Source organism: Cucurbita maxima, unplaced genomic scaffold (genome assembly GCF_002738345.1).
Source record: "Cucurbita maxima cultivar Rimu unplaced genomic scaffold, Cmax_1.0 Cma_Scf00020, whole genome shotgun sequence".
Classification (NCBI taxonomy): Eukaryota; Viridiplantae; Streptophyta; class Magnoliopsida; order Cucurbitales; family Cucurbitaceae; genus Cucurbita; species Cucurbita maxima.
The window spans coordinates 1,010,074-1,032,692 of record NW_019272036.1 but is presented as its reverse complement, the minus strand read 5'-3'; the positions used below and the strand labels follow the sequence as shown (position 1 = coordinate 1,032,692).

The 22,619-nt window shown below is 34.9% G+C and overlaps 4 protein-coding genes across 5 annotated transcripts; 1 reads left to right on the top strand and 3 right to left on the bottom strand.

Annotated features, from left to right (window-relative positions):
• Positions 1-936: 936 nt before the first annotated feature.
• On the top strand, positions 937-4,460 carry LOC111494732 (protein SIEVE ELEMENT OCCLUSION B-like). Its single transcript, XM_023144704.1, has 7 exons — positions 937-1,250; positions 1,372-1,461; positions 2,312-2,760; positions 2,833-2,930; positions 3,002-3,135; positions 3,209-3,670; positions 3,760-4,460. Exons 1-7 carry the CDS (start codon positions 1,023-1,025, stop codon positions 4,345-4,347), a joined length of 2,049 nt encoding a protein of 682 aa, XP_023000472.1. The 5' UTR covers positions 937-1,022; the 3' UTR covers positions 4,348-4,460.
• A 1,224-nt stretch (positions 4,461-5,684) lies between these two features.
• On the bottom strand, positions 5,685-8,930 carry LOC111494731 (protein SIEVE ELEMENT OCCLUSION B-like). The gene is made up of 7 exons (XM_023144703.1): positions 8,645-8,930; positions 8,467-8,562; positions 7,667-8,115; positions 7,452-7,549; positions 7,231-7,364; positions 6,554-7,024; positions 5,685-6,468 (listed from the first exon to the last, which is right to left on the bottom strand). The coding sequence occupies exons 1-7, from the start codon at positions 8,867-8,869 to the stop codon at positions 5,884-5,886; spliced, it is 2,058 nt and encodes a 685-aa protein (XP_023000471.1). The 5' UTR covers positions 8,870-8,930; the 3' UTR covers positions 5,685-5,883.
• A 996-nt stretch (positions 8,931-9,926) lies between these two features.
• On the bottom strand, positions 9,927-15,462 carry LOC111494758 (magnesium transporter MRS2-I-like). The gene is made up of 11 exons (XM_023144741.1): positions 14,776-15,462; positions 14,647-14,676; positions 13,337-13,466; positions 13,075-13,196; positions 12,724-12,798; positions 11,510-11,734; positions 11,396-11,440; positions 10,756-10,800; positions 10,632-10,661; positions 10,434-10,553; positions 9,927-10,344 (listed from the first exon to the last, which is right to left on the bottom strand). The coding sequence occupies exons 1-11, from the start codon at positions 15,022-15,024 to the stop codon at positions 10,258-10,260; spliced, it is 1,158 nt and encodes a 385-aa protein (XP_023000509.1). The 5' UTR covers positions 15,025-15,462; the 3' UTR covers positions 9,927-10,257.
• Positions 15,463-18,826: 3,364 nt separating this feature from the next.
• On the bottom strand, positions 18,827-20,124 carry LOC111494782 (auxin-responsive protein IAA14-like). 2 transcript variants are annotated; one of them, XM_023144773.1, is made up of 5 exons: positions 19,755-20,124; positions 19,449-19,678; positions 19,310-19,378; positions 19,174-19,235; positions 18,827-19,101 (listed from the first exon to the last, which is right to left on the bottom strand). In XM_023144773.1, exons 1-4 carry the CDS (start codon positions 20,042-20,044, stop codon positions 19,207-19,209), a joined length of 618 nt encoding a protein of 205 aa, XP_023000541.1. In that variant the 5' UTR covers positions 20,045-20,124; the 3' UTR covers positions 18,827-19,101; positions 19,174-19,206. The 2 variants fall into 2 exon arrangements, with proteins under 2 accessions (XP_023000541.1, XP_023000540.1); XM_023144772.1 differs by having other exon boundaries at positions 19,310-19,678.
• Positions 20,125-22,619: the final 2,495 nt, after the last annotated feature.

Below are 22,619 nucleotides of genomic sequence, written 5' to 3'. Positions count from 1 at the left end.
AAGGAGACTCAATGGTACACTTTGTTCGAGTAGAGTAACATTGAACATGTTTAAGGAGGAGGCTTAATTTTGAAGGTCTTACCCTGCTTTAGCCTCGACAAAATGTGAGTACCAAAAAGGGAAGAATCAGATTATAATGTTATTTTCATGGGGATAAAATAAGGTTATTGTCATGTTGGTTGGTTTCCATAGGAAGAACATCCTGCTCTTTACTCCACACAGTTAAGGAATGAGATCTTTGTCCCTCATTAATGCATCATACAAAATCAGATCTTTGTCCCTTCCTAACAACAACAAGGAAACATCTGCTCTTCTGTTCAAGGCAAGAATAGATTCAACCAGCTTCACCCATACACCATCGACATTCTGATGGCAACCACCACTAATTTAAGGATAATTTTTTTAAGGAAGCGGATCCATATTGATTTGTAGAAATAGTTTTTGTGAGATCCCACGTAGGTTGGAAATGAGAATGAAACATTTCTTATAAGAGTGTATAAACCTCTTCATAACAGACCCGTTTCAAAACCTTGAGGGAAAGCCCAGAGCAGAAAAGCCAAAGAGGACAATATCTACTAGCTTGAGCTGTTATAGTTTTTACTCTTAGAAGTAGTTAATGTAACTATGTCGCAAAGGAAAGCAGAGGCCATTAGGTGCGAGAAAATAGTATTATAAGCTTGATTTTCACAAATAGAAAACAAAAATTAAAATAATTTGTATTCAAACCATTAAACGTAAATCACAAATATTACATAATATAACATGAGTACAAAGGAAGATATGATATGATTCATTTTATGCTTTAACCAAATTTCAATTATAAAATATTCTATCCTTTGGACCAAAGCTGTGGATTTCCATGGTTGTCTTTACCATTGTCTCTTCATTCTTCATTCACATTCTCCTAAGACCTATAAATATCAAACCCAAATCAAATAAACAACCAACAAAAACCCTTCTTTATTTCTTCTCTGCTTCTCTACCATAGATTTTTTTAAATCTCCTTTAAGTTTCCCTCAGCCATGTCTTTGCCATCACTTAAGAAACCCATTACCTCACTTGTTCATCCAAAATCGCAAAACCTTAACGAAGGATTGAGTCTCGAAAGCTTCACAGATGATATCGTTGCAAATCATATTTACGCCAAACATTATGAAGATGAAAAATTCAAAATTGATATCAATAGTTATATCTTATTAGTGGAAAGCATTATTATAACTGCAGATCGAATCACCGATAGTATTTCTCGAGTATAAACAACTCTTTCTATATACTTTTGAAGTCCTTCACTAAGAAGTTTCATCAACTTTTGTTTTCCTTTTTGTGAGAGGATTTTGTTGTATTGTATCATATGATTTGTTTTGGGTGCAGGTAATTGAAGGACGTATTGCATTTGGAAATAACTCTTATGCTGCTTCACTCAATCTACCTCTTTGTACTCTACATCGTATCTCTAGTGAGGTTGTTTATTATAGCTTTATTGATGTGTATCTTTTTAGATTGATTGTTAATCTATAGAAATGAGTATCAATTAAATGAGTATGCCATCTCACCGTGTCTTGTTTAGATTTATTTATTAGTAAGAGTGTACATCTATTGGATTGAGAAATTTTTTGAACTAACATGTGAGATTTCACATCGATTGGAGAGAGGAATGAGTGCCAACGAAGATGTTTGGCTCTGAAGGTGGGTGGATTGTGAGATCCCACATTGATTGGAGAGGGAAACAAGTGCTAACGAGGACGTTGGATCTCCAAAAGGGTGGATTGTGAGATCCCACATTGGTTGGTTAGGAGGACGAAACATTTTTTTATAAGGGTGTGAAAACCTCCCGCTAATGAGATAAGCCCAAAAAGAACAATATCTGCTAGCAATGAGGTTAGGCTTTTTCATTTTTTAGAAGGGTGTGGAAACCTCTCACTCATAGACGTGTGGAAACCTCTCACTAATAGACTTGTGGAAACCTCTCACTAATAGACGTATGGAAACCTCCCTTAAGAGACCTAGTATGTGGAAACCTCACCAACAAACATGGTTTGAATAGAGACTAAAAATAAATCTTTATAGTTTGGATTGAGTAGTTTTTCCAAGAATTCAATCCAACAGAGACTAAAAATAAAATCTAACTTAACTCGGTCTTTATAGTTTGGATTGAATAGTCTAAATTGGTATGTTCATCCAGTTGTATAAACACCTCTATTTATAAGTACCACTCTAAACATTAGATTTTTCTTTTGTTTTAAAAAGGTTTGAAATCTTAATCATTAAAAAACTTTTGAAAACCCAACTAATTGGATTCAATATTGATTAGTTGGCATGCAAAGCAGCAGGGATCGAGAAAGCACACGAGACAACCATGGAGATCCTCAACATACTAATCAACTATCCATGGGAGGCAAAGGCAATTCTTACCCTAGCAGCATTTTCCATGGATTATGGAGATTTATGGCACCTCAACCATTACTTCAAAACAGACCCATTGGCCAAAACATTGGCCACAATCAAGCGAGTGCCCCAGTTATACAAGCACTTGGACACACCCAAATATCGACAAGTGTTTCTTAGCCCAAAGTGCTTAATCTACGCTTGCATGCAAGCCATCAAATATATGAAAGAAATTAAAGATATATCCAAATATGATATGAAGGAAATAACTGAGTTATCTTCAGCCATTCGCCAAATCCCTTTGATTACTTATTGGGTTATACACATTATTGTTGCTTCTAGAACAGAAATTTCTGCTTATTCCACTGGCAAACAGTAAGTACTCTAAGTTGATGCTTTTAACTAAACTTGATATCAAATAGCTAATGAATGTTGTATTAATCTCAGGGGTCAATCACGAAAGTATTTGAATGAATTGACAGAGAAGATCAATTCAATACTCTTCACACTTGAAACCCATCTGAAAGAAATCCGAGAACGGCAAGGTTATATAATTTTTTTTTTTGTTCAAAATCATTGTTAAATTATTTTTTTGAAACAAAATTCCTTCTTGCAGAGGAGATTAAACTATATAAATGGTTGGTGGATCATATCGAAAACCATCCTACTCAATTGTCGGAGGTTGTATCGAAATTGATCGAGGGAAAGAACGAAGCAACACCTTTCATAGATGGCTCAACTCATAGAAAGGTCAATATCTTTAATACTCATTTGTTTTCATATTTGATTTATACCTTTCATAATGGATATGAATATGATATAGGTTAGAATTGAAAGTAGCTTGAGGAGAAAGAATGTGGTACTCGTAATATCTCGATTAAACATTTCAGAAGACGATATCAAAGCTCTTCATGAAGTTTATGACGAATTGAGTAGAGAAGATAAATATAGGATCGTTTGGATTCCGGTTATCAACCCACATGATCGAGAAGAAGAAAATCGAAAAAGGTACAACTATGTTGCATCTAAAATGCCATGGTATATAGTGCAATATACCACAAAAATTGCAGGATGGAGATTTTTAGAAGAAAATTGGCAACTTCGAGAAGATCCGTTAGTAGTTGTTCTTGACTCGATGTCAAAAGTGGAGTTTACAAATGCAATTCATTTAATTCGAGTTTGGGGATCTGAGGCTGTTCCTTTCAGTCATAGAAAAATAGACATTTTGTTGGAAAGTGATTGGCCAAAGTCTACTATTCTCAAATTTACTCGCCACTCGAGAGTAGTAAGTAATTTTGTCTATTACACACTTTTTTGTCTCTAGGGTTTGGGTTTGGCCATAAAACATTGATAAAGTTTTTCTTTTTCAATTAGATCGATGAAGAAAAGAGTGTCATATTTTATGGAGGAAAAGACTCGAAATGGATTCAACGATTTGAAGATAAAGTTATAGACCTTAAAAACGATCATCTAATAAGAGCGAAAGGGATTACATTCGATATTATACGCATAGGGAAGAACGCTATGGGAAAGGATGATCCTACAGTTATGTCTCGTTTTTGGACTACACAATGGGGATTCTTCATAATTCAGAGTCAAATAAGAGGTTCAAGTGCAAGTGAAACAACGGAAGATATTCTACGGTTGATATCTTATGAAAATGAAAATGGTTGGGGCGTTTTAGCTGTGGGTACTCTACCTGTCCTCGTTGGTCGTGGGGATTTGATTTTGGCTGTATTGGAAGACTTCAATAAATGGAAACAAATATTAAACTTAAAAAGTTTTCCGGATTCTTTCAAAGATTACTTTAATGAAGTTGCTTTAAGGAGGCATCAATGTGATAAAGTTGTTCTTCCAGCATTCAGTGGATGGATCCCAATGGTAGTCAATTGTCCTGAATGTCCTCGTTTCATGGAAACCGGTATCAACTTCAAATGTTGTCACGGTAAAACTCTCATGTAATGATGGGAGGTCTTATGCTACCCTTTTTGATGTTACTCCATTTGGGTATAATCTCATTGTATTTCCTTGAAAATTAGTGAATTAGGCAATGCAATTATCGGAGATTGGTATTAGCATGCATGTTCTATAAGTTTATCCAAGTAAAATGTCTTTAGATTTTTTCTTTTTTGTTGATATTATATCTCATAAGAAAGCCCAGATAGGGTTGATGATCAAGTAATTATCAAAGGGAGTCCACAAATATGGATCGAGATAAAGTAATTCGGTACCATTACAATTAGCATGAGGCTAAAAATAATAGTTTCCATTACATTAAGAAGAAAAAAGAATATATTTTAAGTATATTACTAGATAATCTTAAAAAAAAAACATCGATAAATTCAGATTCGACACATGATAGCCTCAACGGCCTCAACATGGTCGGGTTACGTACTCCTCACTTCTTTTACATGCATTCCACGAAAATTTATAAGAGGTCACCCCGAGTCTGTTTCTATGTTTGAGCCACCAAAAAGAAAGGTACATTCTATTGGTATAAATAATAATTTTATTTCTTTTAAGTCTTTCTTTATTATCATAGTCTTATAACAACTCCATTCATATACTCTTTCTTTACTCGGGTGTTACACGAATGATAGAAAATAGAAAACAATGAAATTACTTTCGAGATTGTACCATATGAAATGAAAATGCATGGCTCCTTGCAGTCAAATTCCTCATCTCCCTTCTTTTTAAAGTTATGAATCTTGATTCTTTGCGCCCCCACCAATCCTTTACGCTACTACCTCCCTTTTTTCTATCCAATATTTTGCTCAACATTACGCCTTCTTTGTTTCGGGTTATCTGTACTACTTCTTTTCTTATTTAGTCTTGAACGGTAAACTCGGTCTCACAGCTTCACTCTCTCCGTCTTAGTATACTAACTTAGCTTATTAGCCATCACTCTATGACCTGTGACCCAATGTCTACAAGCTCCTAAAGAGAAGTAATCAAAGTTAAAAGTCACCCATAACACTAAAAATAACTCAATTCATCCATTCGAAATCATAAGCTATAGATTGGGGTGTTCAAAAAATACCAGTATCCCAAAAATTTGATCTAAGGCTTAAGTTGTGTTACCAACTTATTTAAATTGGATTGGGTTAAGTTAAGTATTAGATTAGTTCACCACTAAAAACTAACTCAATTCTTTGATGTTGTTGTAACTGCGATTTTGTTATATATATATTTTATTAACTTCTTGATGGTTTTATAGAAAAAATGGAGTTTGATATTAACCATAATATTGTTATATGAACATAAATGACAGACAATAAGAAAAATATATACTTCATTTGTTGAGGTTTAAGAGAAGATTCGATAATCATTTAATCTCACGTAATATGAAGCATACATAAGTTGTTCAATGACAACATCGAGACCTAATGGACTCGAGTTTAAAATAAAATTGCATAGAACTTTGCATTATTCATTTTAGTAGTAGTATAACATAATAAAAGTATGAGTATGACATTCCACCATGGATGCAAGTGTCGATCACATATGAGCACCTCCATGGCAACACTTGAAGCTAATACCCGTCTCCATGAAGCGAGGGCATTCAGGACAATTGATAGTCATAGGAATCCATCCACTGAATCCCGGCAAAATTACACGATCACATTGGTGACTCTTGAGAGCCAATTCATTAAAGTATTCTCTAAAAGCATCCGGAAATGCTTTCAAGCGCAAACTTTGCTTCCATTTAGGGAACTCCTCTAACAATCTCAAAATCAAAGCCCCACGACCAACTAGCACAGGTGCTGAGCCGACAGTTAGAACAACCCAACCATCCTCATTTTGGTAAGAAATCAATCTTAAGATGTCTTCAGTTGTCTCACTCGCACTTGAACCTATTAACTGACTCTTCACTACAAAATAACCCCATTGTGTGTTCCAAAAACGACTCATAAGTGTAGGATCATCCTCTCCTTTCACATCCTTTCCTATGTGTACGATCTCAAACGAATTGCCATCAATTATAAAAGGATCATTTTTCAAAATTTCTACTCTCTCTTCAAATTGTTGGATCCATGCAGGGTTTTTTCCTCCATAGAATAGGATACTTTTTTCTTGTTTGATCTGTTGGAAAAGAGTATATTATGTCAACACAAAAGATATATATAGTAGATAGAATGAAATAAATGATATCAAAGTGCATGCATACCCAATTTTGTAGTCTTGGTTGGTGGGTGAATTTGACGAGCGTCGAATCGGGCCAATTTCTTCTTAGCAAACTCTTGCTCCTATCGTACGTAAAATCAATTGCTTCGTTTCCCCAAACTCGAATCAAATGAATTGCATTTGTAAATACTACTTTAGATTGTGAGGTGAGTACGACAACCAAAGGATCCTCCCTAAGTTGCCACCTCTCCTCCATGTATCTCATGCCAGCTATTTTTGTAGTAAATGGTATTGAATGCCATTTCATTATAGAACGCAAGTACTCATATCTCTTGTGATCTTCGGCATGATAAGGCTCAGGGATAATTGGAATCCAAACGATCTCGTATGTCTTGTGATCTGTTTTCAAACTTTCGTAAACATGATGAAGAGCCTCGATATCATCATTCGAGATATTCAATCCAGAAATTACCAGGATCACATTCTTTCCCGACAAACTTTCTTGAATGCTAACCTGCGAACACATATTAATATTAGATGAACACGACTCTCCATAATGGAATGATATTGTCCACTTTGAGCATAACCTCTCATGGTTTTGTTACTATTCCTTGATTATAAACCCATGATCATTCCCTAAATTAGTCGAGTGGGACTTACGTACCCTCTTAATAAAATACATTCCAAAAGATTATAATAGTATTTATGATAAAGATAGACCTCTCTTAGCGTAGAGCCATCAATAAGTGGATTGGTTTCAGTTTTGCCACTAAGGAGCTTGGAAACAACTAACGTAATATCAGTATGATAATGCTCAATGTGATCAACCAACCACCGGAAGAGATCAACCTCGGCTGCATCAAACACAACAAATATAATGTTATTTTTCCAATCATAGCGTTACGAATAACGATCGATAATATGAAAGTAAAGTATTCGACCATGTTGTTCTCGTATGGCGTTGAGATGCTTTTCAAGCACGGCGAGTACATTGGCGATCTTATCGGACAAATCATTTAAATATCTTTGTGGCTGATTCCTGAAAAAAAGAACATTTGTAATGAATCGTAAATAACAACTTATAGATACTAGGGTTTCACTTTAATTGTGACGATCTCGTTGAATAATTTGTTGCGGGTATGAATAGCGTACTTACTCGGTTTCACTAAGGTAGCTGGAGAGGTGTATTTTAGAAGCAACAATAGTGTGGATAACCCAATAAGTGATTAATGGGATTTGACGAAGAGCGGATGGTAATTCAGGAAGCTCCTTGACATCATATTTGGAGAATTCTCTAATTTGATTCATGTGTTTGATGGCTTGCAAGCAACTACGGATGAGGCTGCTGGGGTTGAGAAGCACTTGTTGGTATGGGAATGAGTCTAAGTGCTTCTTTAATGAAGCAACTCGCTTGATAGTTGCCAATGATTTAGCCAATGGGTCAGTCATGGAGTAATGGTAGAGATGCCATAAGTCTCCATAATCTGATGTGAAGGCTAACAAAGTGAGAGCTGCCTTAGCTTCCCATGGATAATTTGTCAATATGTTGAAGATTTCTAGTGTCGTCTCGTGTGCTTTTTTTACACCCGGAGCCTTGCATGACAACTGAGGACGTAATATTTTAACTTTCAATTGCAAGGGACAATGAATCAAAATAAATCTTATTGAATCTTAAATTGAAATAGAAATAGATATGTCCATTTAACCCACGAGAATCTATTGCAACAGAGTAGAAAATCCCCGTTAAAATGAGAAATGGGGGAGACAAGAAAATTTTCTCCGACATGGATTGTCTCACTTTCAAATAAATAGAGAAATTTTCCCTGTTCACGCCCCACTCTGTGAACATCTCTAAATATCGTCTGAGCCCGTATTATTATCAATAGAAAAAATTAAAGCTAGAGACTAGATTATGATCAAAAGGGTCGTAATAATTAAAGTTTTAAGGAGTATGACCTCGCTAGAGATACGATGAAGAGTACAGAGCGGAGGATCAATCACAACGTTTGATCCCAAAGTATCGTCTGAATATACCAGACGTCCTTCAATTCCCTGCATGAATACGATAATAGTTACTCATACATTTAAGTTGAACAAAAGCAACACAAACTGTGCATAAATATTATATCTTTACCCGATGGATATTATCGGTAATTCGATGGGAAGTGGTGAGAATATTTTCAATAACTGAGATGTAACTAGGGAGATCAATCTTGGTTGTATCGTCGTCGCGATGTTTGGCGTAAATGTGTCCGGTGACAAGTTCGTCGGAGTAATGCCTCGTGCTTGCCTCGTCCTTGTGGGCAGAATGCAGCAATGCAGGTGCAGCGGTGGGTGTCTTGGGGACAATAGAGGCCATGGTTTGGGAGTAGAGAGAGGAGAAAATAAATGAAGGAAAGAAGGTTGAATCAATGAATAGATTGCTTGTGTTGTGAATTGAGTTATTGGGCTATATTTATACACAAAAATCTTGAAGAAGAGAGAGAAAAACAGAGCAAAGAGTGTGAAGGAAATTAATATTCTTGTCTAAAGAAAAGAATGTTACTGCTAAGATTTGAGCTTTAACTAATCACATGGTTTGAGTTTGTCTACCTTGCTTCTTTGTCGTCTTATTGTCTTTTACCACTTTTTGTTTGTTTATGACATGGGCCAAACACTTTCTAATGTTCAAAATTTGAAACCAAAGTTTTCGGGTTTTTCTAGCTTTGATATAACGTCACTATCACCGAAGGGTAACTGAAAATTTATCTCTATAACTTTTTTAATGTAAGGTCTCGACATTTTCCTGCATCTTCTATTACATAATTACGTTACTTACTTTTCATTTCTAGGAGTGAGTACTATCCTCATAGACAACCACGGTTCATTTTAGAATGTTGTGTACTCACTCAAAATTTCCACGAAGTTTAGTCTAGGGTTGCTCCATCCAAAATATGCTTAATTTTAGAGTTTCCTTCGATTGAGCTACCGAAAAAGAATAACGGTAGTAACTTACCATTCTCTTCTGACTTGTTTTCGATTCATATATGAAAAACTTGTGATTTAGCTTATCAAGAATAGTTATGGGGAGTGGGGAATTGTGTGTGCATAAAACAAATCTGACAGCTAGAAAAGGGATTGAAGAATCATTTCATCCTTTAGTTCATTGAGGAGAAAGTGAATCTTCTAAATTACTACACCCAACAATTTGAAGCAAATAGATTCTTTAAAAATAGATTAAAAAGCATTAAACAATATATAAAATTGTTAAAAGAATAGTTAAATTATAAATTTGATATTTAGTAAAACACGTTTAATCATAAAGTTTCTATAATTGAGTCACTGAAAAAGAATATGCGAGTATAAGACCTTGAGCCTCAAACAGAGATTGTGAAATCTCCCATTAGTTGGAGAAGAAATTTTAAACCTCGAACGAAAATCCAAAGAAAACATTATCTTTAATTCTATTTAAAAGATCTAAAGGATGTTTGTACAATTATCTGCCTGAAACCACAGTTGAATCAAACAAATAAGCTATGAACTACCTGTTGATCTTTGATTTCAAAAGCTAGTTTCATCCATATTTATTTTCTTTTCCTTTTCTTTCTCCAATTCCTATAATCCACAAACTGCAATTATAGTCAGGTATGTAATTCACTCTAAACTATCTCCAATGGACTTTTCTTATTTCTATCGTTTTTTCGCTTATTGCAACAGTTCGACTACCGACATCCATCTGTGAAGGGTCGGATGTTCAATGCAAGAAGATCAAGACCCCACCAAACCTTTGAGACGAGCATAGTAAACAATCACTACGAACAGCAAAGCGCAAGCTACTCCAGAAACAATGACAACCTGCGCATAACGATGATGGTTTACGTTATTGTTCGGAGTCTCGAGTTCCAGCATTTCAAGTCAAATCACAGTCAAGTTCTTCAACATACCCATTTAAACGTGTATCCATGGTCGTCATTCCAAGTATATGGAATATTCATTCCAAATATGGCACTAACCAATGAATAGATAGACATACAAACCGTTCCAGAACTTAAAAACAGCTCCAACTGCAAAATTGAAGAAATTTAAAAAACAAGATTATGGGAAGTGAAGAAGTCTCATCAATATATAGAATGATATAGAACCTGGATGAGTTGATTTCGATGATTATCGAGCTGCGAAAACGGTGAAACTTCAAGTCAGAAAAGAAAGAAAAAGAAAAAAGGCTACATATCATGCATCAGTAGAGCAAAATCTTTCATTTCTTACCTGGATATTGATATAATCTTCTGTGTCGTCAATATATTCTCGCAGCTGCAAATCATTTTAAACAATTGGAATCATACATTACCACAAACATAAACAAATCATTCAGATTAAGCAAAATCATTTTGGCCCGTTACATATAGTCGTCCGCCCCACGGTTTTGTCCGCCTCACGGTTTTAAAACGCGTCTATTAAGGAGAAGTTTCCACTCTTATAAGGAATATTTCGTTCCCCTCTCCAACCGATATGGGATCTCACAATCCACCTCCCTTGGGGCCTAGCGTCCTCGCTGGCCAACCGCCCAATAACTGGCTCTAATAACATTTGGTAACAGCCCAAACCCACCACTAGTAGATATTGTTCACTTTGGTCCGTTGCGTATTGTTATCAGTCTCACGGTTTTAAAACGTGCCTACTAGGGAGAGGTCTCCACACCCTTATAAGGAATATTTCATTCCCCTCTCCAACCGATGTGGGATCTCACGTATCAAAACTCCAAACGAAATTTATCACCCACGAAGTGTTTCATTTCTGAAAACAAACTACAAATCTTACGGATAGAACAGTCCTTTGGATTATGCTTCGTAGGAAGCAATCTCACTTTAAACGTAAATTAGATAAGCAGGGAAAAAGGTGAACTTACTGTAGTTAATTTGTTCAATGTACCATCAATCTGCATAAAGTAGGCCTGCAACAGGTAGCCTCAATTAGAGACCTTTAAGAAAATAGAGTACCCAGAAACTATATGAACTATTACCTCCAGTAACATTTCAAGCTCTTCGATGTCATCTTCGTCCCCTCGTGCAGTTGCAATACTTGCTCTGCTTGCTCTTGAGATCTTTGAACCAATGGTAGGAGATGCAGGAAACCAATTGGCAGGACCAGAACCACTTACAGGAGAAGATGAACTCGTCTTTCTTGACAAGTAAAGGTCTGCCATATCATCGTCATCGTCTAGTAATTGTTCAAGCTCATCTCTCACCTGATTGAAAGGAAAGCCCGGAGCCACTAGTCAAAAATTATAGCTACGCAGATAATAACTGCGGATCTAGTTATGCATTATTATCAATTTAGAACCGTGTCACAGAACTTTGGAACATACAAAGAAAAGATTACAAATAGATTAGACAAGGAACTCCAAAGGAGAGAAAAATTGAATACTGAACGGAAAAAAAGGTTACATAAGGGTATAATATTGTAACAGTCCAAGCCCACCGCTAGCAGATATTGTTCTCTTTGGATTTCCCCTTTCAGACTTCTCCTCAAAATTTTTAAAACGTGTTTACTAAGAAAAGGTTTCTACACCCTTATAAAGAATGTTTCGTTCTCCTCCCTAACCGATATGGGATCTCACAATCTCACCCCCTTCGAGGTCCAGCATCCTTGCTGGCACTCGTTCCCATCTCCCATCGATGTCATTCCCCTCTCCAATCGATGTGGGATCACTCAATCCACCCTCTTCGGGGTCTAGCTTCCTCGTTGGCACTTGTTCCTCTCTCCAATCGATGTGAGATCTCACAATCCACACTCCTTCAAGGTTCGGAGTCTTCGCTGGCACACCGTCCCGTGTCCACCCCCCTTCGGGACACAGCGTCCTTGCTGGCACACACCTCCCGATGTTCTCCTTTGGGGCTTAACATCATCGCTGGCACACCGCCCAGTGTCTGGCTCTAATACCATTGGGAATAAACAAATCTTATCTTACCGGTTCAAATTATTCCTAGGAAATGAGATGTAAATGAGTTTCTTCTACTACAAACCTTATTTTCTACTGCACTTTCTAATGCAACAATCTGCTTTCTCCAAATAGAACATATTCCAGCATACATATTTTTTCATGTAAAGAACCGAACATTCATTGAGAAAAAAATGAAAGAATACACAAACATACAAAAAAAAAAGAAAAAACTAAGCCCACCAAAGAGAACTCTATTAAAGAAAGAGGCTCCAATCAAATGTTTCTACACGTACCTTTTGAACCCTTGCGGTCAACCTAGTCATTGCACTCTTCAATTTACGAACTCTGTCCAAATTGCGGCTACTAATCTGCAAATTCCCAGGAAAAACAAAGCAAAAAGGACAAACAGAGCATGAGGTCATACGGCAAAGACAACATATAGTTACATAGTTTCTTAGTGTAAGGATTATGGTAGAAACTAGAAGGTTACTGAGGGACATATTAGTTAATAGCTAGTGAAATTGTCGGAATGTGAGCTAAGTTTATTGGATCAATGGTCTTATAAATAAAATAGGGGGCACTTCATGTTCTCAAGGCACCACAAGAACTTAACAATATTATCTCCTGGAATAATCATTTAGTACCTTGGTAGTAAGCTCATCCAATGCTGGATAAGCAGCAGTCTCCAGTTCAGTTGTCCGAGCAGCAAGAAAACTACATATAGCTTCCAAAGCTACCTCGAGGGCACGGAATTCAAATGGGGATTCTGGAATGCACATTCTCAACATCATTCATATATTGACGAAGTAAAAACAAACCATATGGACAAATTTGATTGCTTTTGTTATGAAAAAGGACTTTGAATATGTTAAGAGCGCTATGAGATGGCTGAGGAAAACTGGTTACCATCTTCTTCAGCTTCACCATCATGTAGCCCACCCTGATACTCTTGGAAGACATTAGAAGGAGGCAGTCGTCTCTGAAGCTCTTCAACCACCGGGATGACATGTTCATCTGTTGGATCTCTAAGCAAAACCTATAGATAACACGAATTAACAAGAAAACCAACGACGAAACGAAATCAATAAGATTTGTATGAAGAGGGAACGATATTGATTTCACTTGTTGGGCTTAGAGAATTAACAAGAAACATAAACAAAATCAGTATGAAAAGGGTTGAGAAATAAAATAAAATTTACCATAACCTATCCATCTCGGTTTTAGTTTTATCCGAGCAATTAGTCTCAAATTCATCCTCCACATCTCTTCTTTCATTACATACCATTTATCTCACCCTAACATTCATGTAACAGCCTAAGCCCAACGCTAGTAGATATTGTCCTCTTTGGGCTTTCCCTTTCGGGCTTCCTCTCAAGGTTTTTAAAACGCGTCTACTAAGAAGAGGTTTCCACACTCTTATAAAGAATGTTTCATTCTCCTCTCCAACCGATGTGGGATCTCACAATCCACCCCCTCGGGGCCCAGCATCCTCGCTGGCATTCGTTCCCTCCTCCAAGGGACCCTTAATCTACCTCTTTCAAATCCCAGCATCCTTACTGGCACACCGCCTCATGTACATCCCCTTTCGGGGCTCAGCCTCCTCGCAAGCACATTGCACAGTGTCTGGCTCTGATACCATTTGTGACAGCCCAAGCCCACCGCTAACAGATATTGTTCTCTTTGGGCTTTACCTTTCGGGCTTCCCCTCAAAGTTTTTAAAACGCGTCTGCTAGGGAGAGGTTTCCACACCCTTATAAATAATGCTTCGTTCTCCTCCCCAACCGATGTGGGATCTTACAATTCGAGTCTACAAAAGCCCACCTAATCAACCAAATTCTACCACTAATTCAATACTAATTGATGATGCAATTGCTGCAAGTCAACTTAATGAAACGCCCGTCTGCGATACAAATTAGCAGGGATCAACAGGCTAGTCAACTTAACCAGACATACAACTGTTGCACCCTCAATTAATAATCAAAACTGGCAGTCAAGAATGAACTCGAGAATAAACGTTTCAGTTTGACTAATATTGATAAACCAGAAGAAGAAATAAGTCCTCCCTTGGTTTATCTTATATCAAAGTTTTCCTGCAATTTGTGTCCTGTTTTTTCGTCTATGCATATACATGAAAATATCCCATTCAAGTATTAAAACAGTACCAACTTGATAGAGTAGTAACAAAAGAAACAAAAGAAACAAAAGAACAAGCCGACCTCTTCAGCAGTAATGATCGCCTTTATATGCTGCAGAACCCACATACAAACAAAAATAAAAAAAGGCTAGATTAAGAACAATTCACAAAAAGAATAGAAAAGGACTGAACAAAACTACAATGAATCCACCTCCAGATTAAGAACAATGGCCCTCTCACGCCCCAAAATCGTAGAGGGATAAGAAAGCAAAGGGTCAAGAATCCGAAGATCTCGAGCATGAATTTGAACTCGATGCATAATCGCATACTTGTCGACATCGAGGACGGTCCCTTGGCCCGTACAATCCAGTAGAATCCAACTCCGAGAAGACTGTTTCTTCTTCTTAACAGTCAACGCCGTCTGTGGATCCACCGGCACCACATGCCCGTCCCGAGCCATTACAAATCATCCCATAAACCAATCACATCCCAAAAAACTCTAAACAGCCCTCTTCAAATCTTGTTCAGAAAAACCCTTCACCATAAATAAAAGCCACAAAAGAGGATCAAATTATACAATGGCGGAGAAATTACGACGTGGGTAATCAAGAACAGGATGAACAAATTGAAAACTAGAAATGAACTGGGATTGAGGGTTAATGGGTAAAGATTTGAGTGGAGAAGGTTGGGTAAAAACGGAGGGCTTGAGAGTTTCTTCTCCACCTAGTTGCAGAGGGAAGAAGGCGAATAGGAGGAGGACGAGTATCGATTCTTTGTGGGGCATATCGGTTTCACATATGGAAAGAAGCTGGAACATTGGGCCACAGCCACAGCCACAGCCACAGCCTCAGCCGCCGAATGTGAACTCCAGACCAGAATTTGTTCTGCACATTTACACCCTAATTTTACCATTAATCTTCCCATTAATTACATATTATCTCCGTTTTAGTTCCATTAGTAGGACCCACCGTCAATTTACAAGTTTTTTTTTTTTATTATTGTTTAAAAAGAATTTATTTGTGGGTGATCTTAAAACACTTCAAAATGTTTATTTCATTAATTTTAATTATTTTAAAATCACTTTAAAACGTGTAATGGTTATTATTTTTAATATTAAGTAAATTGTTTAAAACAAAATAAGTTTAACTTTATTGTTGATGGTTGTAGTATCAATTAAAAATTATTTTGCTATATTATTAGGTAATGTATTTTAATTAGGAAAAAGAATATGAAAGAGATATATCTAATTCCTATTTTGATTCTTTACCATCTTTAATAAATAACATTAATCAATTTCTAATTTTGATTTTGATTTCAAACCAATAATGGACTTTTAAGAAATCCTAAATAATTAAATTACATCAAAATAATATTTTTATTCTAATTCCAATTATATTTAGATTTTTGTTCACTTACCTTTTAGATAATATAGTAAAAAAAAATAATAATAGATTAAATTATAGACCTCATATTCCTGTATGATATAGTCACGTTAGATACTCTTAGCTGCTTAAGAGTGAAGATCGAATCAACCCTTATAGCATGTTTTACCCTAACCCACATGCATCCAAAATAATATTATATAAGTTCGCCCAACATAAAATTGCTGCAAATAAAGCACATTTAACCATAGAGTTTCTATGATTACGTCAAGAGAAGGTACATTTTTATAGTATAAAAACAACTTTCATTTTCGAGCATTCTTAATCATGACGATAACATATAAAAATTGTATTTATTTAGTAAGATTTGAACTACTTATAAAGCTTACAAATTTGAAAATTTTACCATTAGTCCTCAACTTTTCAAACTTTCACATAAAAGGCTAAATTTGAAAGCCAATTTTGATTTCTCTTCAACCATTTGGGTATTGTTTCTTTTTATTGGTAGTTTGGTTGAATAAAATGGATTATTTAAATATAAAAATTACGACATTTATTTAAATTTATAATTAAAACGGACCCAAGCTTGGAGTTTAACTAATCAAATGCATAATTTAGATGTGATTAGTGGAGTTGTTATATGGATAGACCCATTTAATAATTTTATAATCATTCATTTGTTTAGTTAATTATGCTGGTCAATATTTTATAACCATGATTAAGTATTATATTATAAAGTTTGCATCAAATAATTATTTTTATTTATGGCCATGGGTCCGTACATGACCTATGCCTGAAAAAATAAATAATTTCATTTTATAAGAGAATAAACCTTAAAGTTAATTCCTATTCCTATTCTTAAAAAAATAATTATTCTTTATTATCCTTTTCTTTATAAATTTCAAAACCATAAAAAAAAAAAAACGTATTATTATTATTTATTCAATGTACTAATCAATAAAATAATATAAGACTCAAACTGAGAACAAAATGGTCTTATAAACTAAATATTTTATTATTTGTTGTCGATTTTTTTTCTTTTTTAGTTATAATATTAGAATACTATAATAATAGCAATGTATACGGGTTACATTTTGGGTTGGGATGTAAAATCTTTTAAACCTAACTCGAAATTTTGGGTTAGTTGGATTCGTAACCTAACCAACACAAACAGCGTTCACAACCCAACACAAACAGCATTTTCAGATTGGATTAGGTTGTCAGATGGGTTTTTTTCACTTTATTTTCTAAAGTTTCCGTTTTTTCCATTCAAATGTTTCATGTTTAAAGTTGACTTCAACTTCTTTTCATTCAATCTGTTATGGCATCTGATTCTTGTTTTTGGGGCTTTACTTTACATCTCCTTCACATGTTTGTGTTGACTCATCTTATCGTGTGTTGACTCATCGTATTGTATATATATGTATAATATATGATACTTGAATAAAGGAAGAATTCATGAATATATCAAGACCACATGCTTAAAGAATTGAAAGTCGCTACCTATACTAATGAGATGCACCTTTCGTTCAATGACTCAATTATAGAAACTCGAAGGTTTAACGTGCTTTACTTGGAGGAATTATATGTTGGGTGACCTTTTTTGAGCTTTCCTACAATGCATGTAAGCGGGGTCAAAACATACTGGAAAAACATATGTTGATATGTGGTGATAGTATTCTCTCTTAAAAATAAGGAGTAAGTAACATGACAATATCGTAGAGGAATGTAAGGTCATTAGATGTTGGATTTGGACTCCAAATCTTGAACATGGTTCGTTACATAATAGTCTCGTTCACTTGTGAGTCAGGCTCTCTCATAGGCATTCCAACCAAAAGCAACTCATGAGTCATGCTCTTTATGGGCATGATTTGTTACATCATAGTTCATGCTATGATATGATTATGCTATGTCATGAACCTATGTTATGTTATCAATGTTATTTGATATATGTGTTGGATGATGAAAGTCTCACATCCGCTAATTTAGGGAATGATCATGGGTTTATAATAAAAAAAATACTATCTCCATTGGTATGAAGTCTTTTGGGGAAGCCCAAAGCAAAACCATGAGAGCTTACGCTCAAAGTGGACAATATCATATCATTGTGGAGAGTCATGTTCGTCTAATATGGTATCAGAGTCATGCCCTAAACTTAGTCGTGCCAATAGATTGGTAAATCCTCAAATGTCGAATAAAGGACTCCAAAAGAAAAGGATTCGAGCCTCGATTAAGGGGAGGCGTACTTTGTTCGAGAGGAGTAATTGATATTAACAAAACAATTCATACCACAGACAACAAAAAGTCATGATCAGACCACAGACAACTTCAGTATATTAATACCAGATCCAAGAAAAACCCTACTACACTATATAATATTGGAAATGACAACATTAATTTTCCACAAATGAAGTAAAATTGGCATGACATAAACTGACATAGCTTATGATATTCATATTATTTGATTAGGATTATTCCCACCATAGACTATATTATAAAATTAAATTTCCATTAATCAATGCCCCCATTAACATGCTAGCACATGCCCTTGTTCCCTCTCAATGGGGTCCCTAAATATTTATACCCTTTTCTTTTCTCCTCACCCANAAAAAAAAAAAAAAAAAAAAAAAAAAAAAAAAAAAAAAAAAAAAAAAAAAACGGGTACATACATACCATAAATTAAGGTATAAAATAATGCAAATAAAAAAAGAATCTTCTTTTTCACTAAATAATACAATATCATAGAATAAAATACCATTTGACAACCAAACAAAGAAATGGGTGTAATTATTAAGCAAAAAAAACCCTTTTTTTTTTTGGAAAATTAATTAGTGATAATAATAATAATAAAACATGACAAACAAACCACCAGACAGACAGTAGGTGAAGGTTTACAGCTTTTCATGTCTCATCCATTACAAATATTGTCCCCAACAGCATATCATTTTGGGTTTTTTCTTCTTTTTTTTTTTTTTTCTTTTCTGTATATACTAATAATTTAAATTATATATAAAAAAAAAAAAACATTAAAGTTTGAAAAATACACACAAAACAACATGCATGTTTCCAAGCTGGAACCAGTCTTCTTTCTTTTTGCTCTTCACAAACACTTCTCTTCTAGCTTCTCCTCTTGCATTTCTCCATAGCTCTTGGGGCTGCAAATTTTTAAAAAATAATGTCAAGATTTTGTTTTCTTTAGAATAGTTTTCAAATGGAGCGTGAATTACCTAGCCCGATGGCTTCAGAACCTTTCATGATTCTCAAACGCTTGCATGAATCGACAAACATCCTGTTAGAGAAATCGTTGTTCGGTTAAAATGAAACTCAACTATGAAAGGAATGAAAAAATTAAACGAAACTTACTCCCATGGAACGTCCCCGACGAGCATCCAATCACCATCTTTGTCTTTGTAAGTTGGAACGAACTCTGAGCTATTGAGAAGATCCATCAACTTTCTTTCGTTCATGAAGTCTATCATTCCTTGAGTACCAGAACATTTACCCATTGCGAAGGAGCTAAACATCTTGGCCAAGGCATCAGAGAGTTCTTGGTAGCTTTGGTACATTTTCAAGTCTATCTTACGAAGATATGGAGCTCCGTCCATGCAAACCTTCACAAATGCAACTGCGGCGCCACCGCTCGCTTTCTCCATTCCTTCACCGCTCGTGTTCTTCTGTGCCATGACATTCTTCCTGTACGATCGCACGGGTGGCCAACCCACAGCTTGTGCCCTACAAACCCAACAAATATTCATGAGAAAAATGATTCAACCTAACCCTTAGTTATGGCTTGGAAGAAGAAATTTACTTGACAAGAGGCTTAGCCGGATCCTTGGAGCCGAGGCTCTTTGGACCGTCGACGCTCGTCGGAATGTTCTTAATATTGCCGTTGAGACCGACTCCAACGCGAGCATCTCCGCCGCCATCGTTGCTCTGAATGTTAAGCTTCAGATCAATAGTTTGAGAGAAACCCCTCTTGCCGGAAGCTTTAAGGGTGAGGTCAGGAGGCGGATCTCCGCCGCCGGGCAAGCCGAGGCAGAGCTCAGTCTCCTTCAAGCTTACAAACTGGTTGGGCATATTCCGGCCGACTGCTTCCATATAGAGAATGAAAAAAAGGTTGTCGTTTTGGGATTTCTTCTTATGGTGTCGACCGCTACCGATAATATTAAAACCAAACAAAATTCACCCTCTTTTATTGGATAGGGTGGTAATATGCATTCTGTATTTTTATATCAAATAATTAATAATGGGTCCCTATTATAAAGTTTTTATTTATTTATTTATTATATATTTAATGCAATAAATCATATGATACCTCAATTTCTTTTTCTACTCTCTTCTTCCCCATTTTTACAAATTTTTTTAACTCTGCATTCATTTTGATATTGCTAATATTAGACAAATAATTATTATGGTCGTTTTTTTCTCTCAATTATAGGGTCATCATGCATTTTCTATGACATGATCACGTCACCTACTGGTATTATATTGCTTTTAAGAGTGAAGACACTATTCCCACAAATCAACACAATCTTTTTAACATGTTTTGTCTTCACTCACATCCATCGTATAAAAACTACTAGAAGGTCACTCAACATAAAATTGTTCTAAGTTTAGCACGTTTTATTTCTTTGGAGCATTTTTTAACTTTGAGATATCTCTTGTTGGGATGTGGTCTTAGTTCGTTCATTCATTCATGTACCTCTTCTTTATTTGAACATTACATTACATTTTAGACATATATATATATAAATAAATGAGGTAAATTACGAAAAACTATTTAAACGTGGTTGCTCTTTAAAGGACACGTAAGTATTAAGATAAATATGAAAAAGGAATATTTGATTATAAATTCAATATTGGGGAAATTTTATAATTTTTTTTCCATGAATAAAAAAGAGACACGTCACATGAAAGAGAAATTGTAATTTTAGCATGTGGGGGGATCAATAAGCAATAATAATAATTTTTATATTGCCAATGTGAAAATTGGAATTTGGGAGGGTGCCCTAATAGTTAGAGTCACCCATCACATGCAACACACTAATCAACCTTTATTATACACTAATCACTTAATTAATATCCTACTCTTTCCATTAAAATACTTCAAAGTTGTTAATCTTTTTTTAAATTTTCTAATTATATTAATATATTTTTTTTAACTATTTTTAAATAATCTAACATTATTACCGATATTAAAGGTGGAAATTCAAAGCTTGTAATTACAGAGTTTGGCACTAATGTTCTAAATATTTAATTAAAATAAAAGTTTGACAATAATTAAACTCAAAAATCTATTTTTTTTTCTCTAATTATAATAATGTAATATTGAAAAATTATTGAATAATACATGTTAAATAAATAATGTATTAAATTACTCACATATTCACATCCATATTGTTGGATATTGTAATTTTGCACTTAATATTAAATTTTAATTTTAATTTTCGTGAAATAGAGAATATTTTTAATTAATTCCTTTTGATAAAAAAAGAAAAAAGGGTTCTTCCATGAACCTTCCTTTTAAGCATATATGCACATGAAAATTATATTTTATAATATATCAATAAATAGAGAGAATTCCATTATGGTTTGTCTATTTTTTTTTTTTTTTAATTTATAAATATATTAAAGAAGGATTCGTGATAGAAGCCGATCGAGCTTTGTACTAAGCTTTCGAAGCTTGTTTTCTTGAGAGGAAAAGATTTTCTCTTATCGGGCTGATATCAATAAATAACTTGCTCGAGCGTACATAAAAAAAAAGGGTATAACGAGAGAATGCTTTCAACCTCGATATAAACTAATGCAAGATAGACGAACGAGTCAACGTAATCCAACACATTATTTGAAACCGATATCCTACAAGACATGAACATGAAGCAACATTAATTCTAGGAAATAAGATGACATGGGGTGACTAACAGACAAGTCACATGTCAAGAAGAGGGAGACATTTCTTAGCCTAGCTGTGCCCTTGTTGTGTCACAGTCCCAAACCCTATTTCTCTTAGCGTTGCTTCTTTCCAAAACCCTAACCCTGCCACACACATAAATCTTTAATTAGAATGTTTTATATTTTTCTATATTAAAAAATGGAAATTATCAATTAAAGTTTTTTTTAATCCCTACGGAGAACCTAAAGGTAGAGACGAGGATCAGGATCAGGATCAATTCTTTATATCTGCCTCACTTTGTGATATCTCTAGTAACCAGAGTTGATATACAACTATATACCCTTTAAACTTCTCGAACTTATTTAGATGTCTTTTCTTAAATCTAAATGTAGTTATTTTTCGAATTCAAGAGATTATTTTTTTAACTCAGTGTTGTCCTTACTTATAGGTATATTCACGTTAATAGGTATTAATCAAAACTTAATCATCTCGATAGAATCGGTACAATATTAGCTTATCTAAATAATATTCCATTCAAAATATTTTTTTAATTACAGATAAATAAATTATTGCCCATAAACACAAAATAGTACACGTTTACAATGGTATTTTTTGGCTTAATAAAACATTTAAAACTAACAACAAATCAAATCTCGTATGATATTGATGATCCTCAATTTTGATACTTTTGAAAAGAGCAATTTTATAATATAGTTTTAAAAAGTAAAAATTAGGTACCAATAAGACCATAGTTTATTTGCAACCTATCTCCATAATATT

Coding starts and splice junctions, on each gene's coding strand:
- LOC111494731 (XM_023144703.1), bottom strand. CDS start 8,869: ATGGCCTCTATTGTCCCCAAGACACCCACCGCTGCACCTGCATTGCTG. Junction 7,550..7,666: donor AGCTACCTTAGTGAAACCGA/GTAAGTACGCTA, acceptor TCTTTTTTTCAG/GAATCAGCCACAAAGATATT. Junction 7,025..7,230: donor ATGGCTCTACGCTAAGAGAG/GTCTATCTTTAT, acceptor ATGTGTTCGCAG/GTTAGCATTCAAGAAAGTTT.
- LOC111494732 (XM_023144704.1), top strand. CDS start 1,023: ATGTCTTTGCCATCACTTAAGAAACCCATTACCTCACTTGTTCATCCA. Junction 3,136..3,208: donor ATGGCTCAACTCATAGAAAG/GTCAATATCTTT, acceptor AATATGATATAG/GTTAGAATTGAAAGTAGCTT. Junction 3,671..3,759: donor TTACTCGCCACTCGAGAGTA/GTAAGTAATTTT, acceptor TTTTTCAATTAG/ATCGATGAAGAAAAGAGTGT.
- LOC111494782 (XM_023144772.1), bottom strand. CDS start 20,044: ATGGAAGCAGTCGGCCGGAATATGCCCAACCAGTTTGTAAGCTTGAAG. Junction 19,679..19,754: donor CCGGCTAAGCCTCTTGTCAA/GTAAATTTCTTC, acceptor TTGGGTTTGTAG/GGCACAAGCTGTGGGTTGGC. Junction 19,236..19,309: donor GTCGGGGACGTTCCATGGGA/GTAAGTTTCGTT, acceptor TTTCTCTAACAG/GATGTTTGTCGATTCATGCA.
- LOC111494758 (XM_023144741.1), bottom strand. CDS start 15,024: ATGGCTCGGGACGGGCATGTGGTGCCGGTGGATCCACAGACGGCGTTG. Junction 14,677..14,775: donor CCATTGTTCTTAATCTGGAG/GTGGATTCATTG, acceptor TGGGTTCTGCAG/CATATAAAGGCGATCATTAC. Junction 10,554..10,631: donor ATCGAAATCAACTCATCCAG/GTTCTATATCAT, acceptor TCAATTTTGCAG/TTGGAGCTGTTTTTAAGTTC.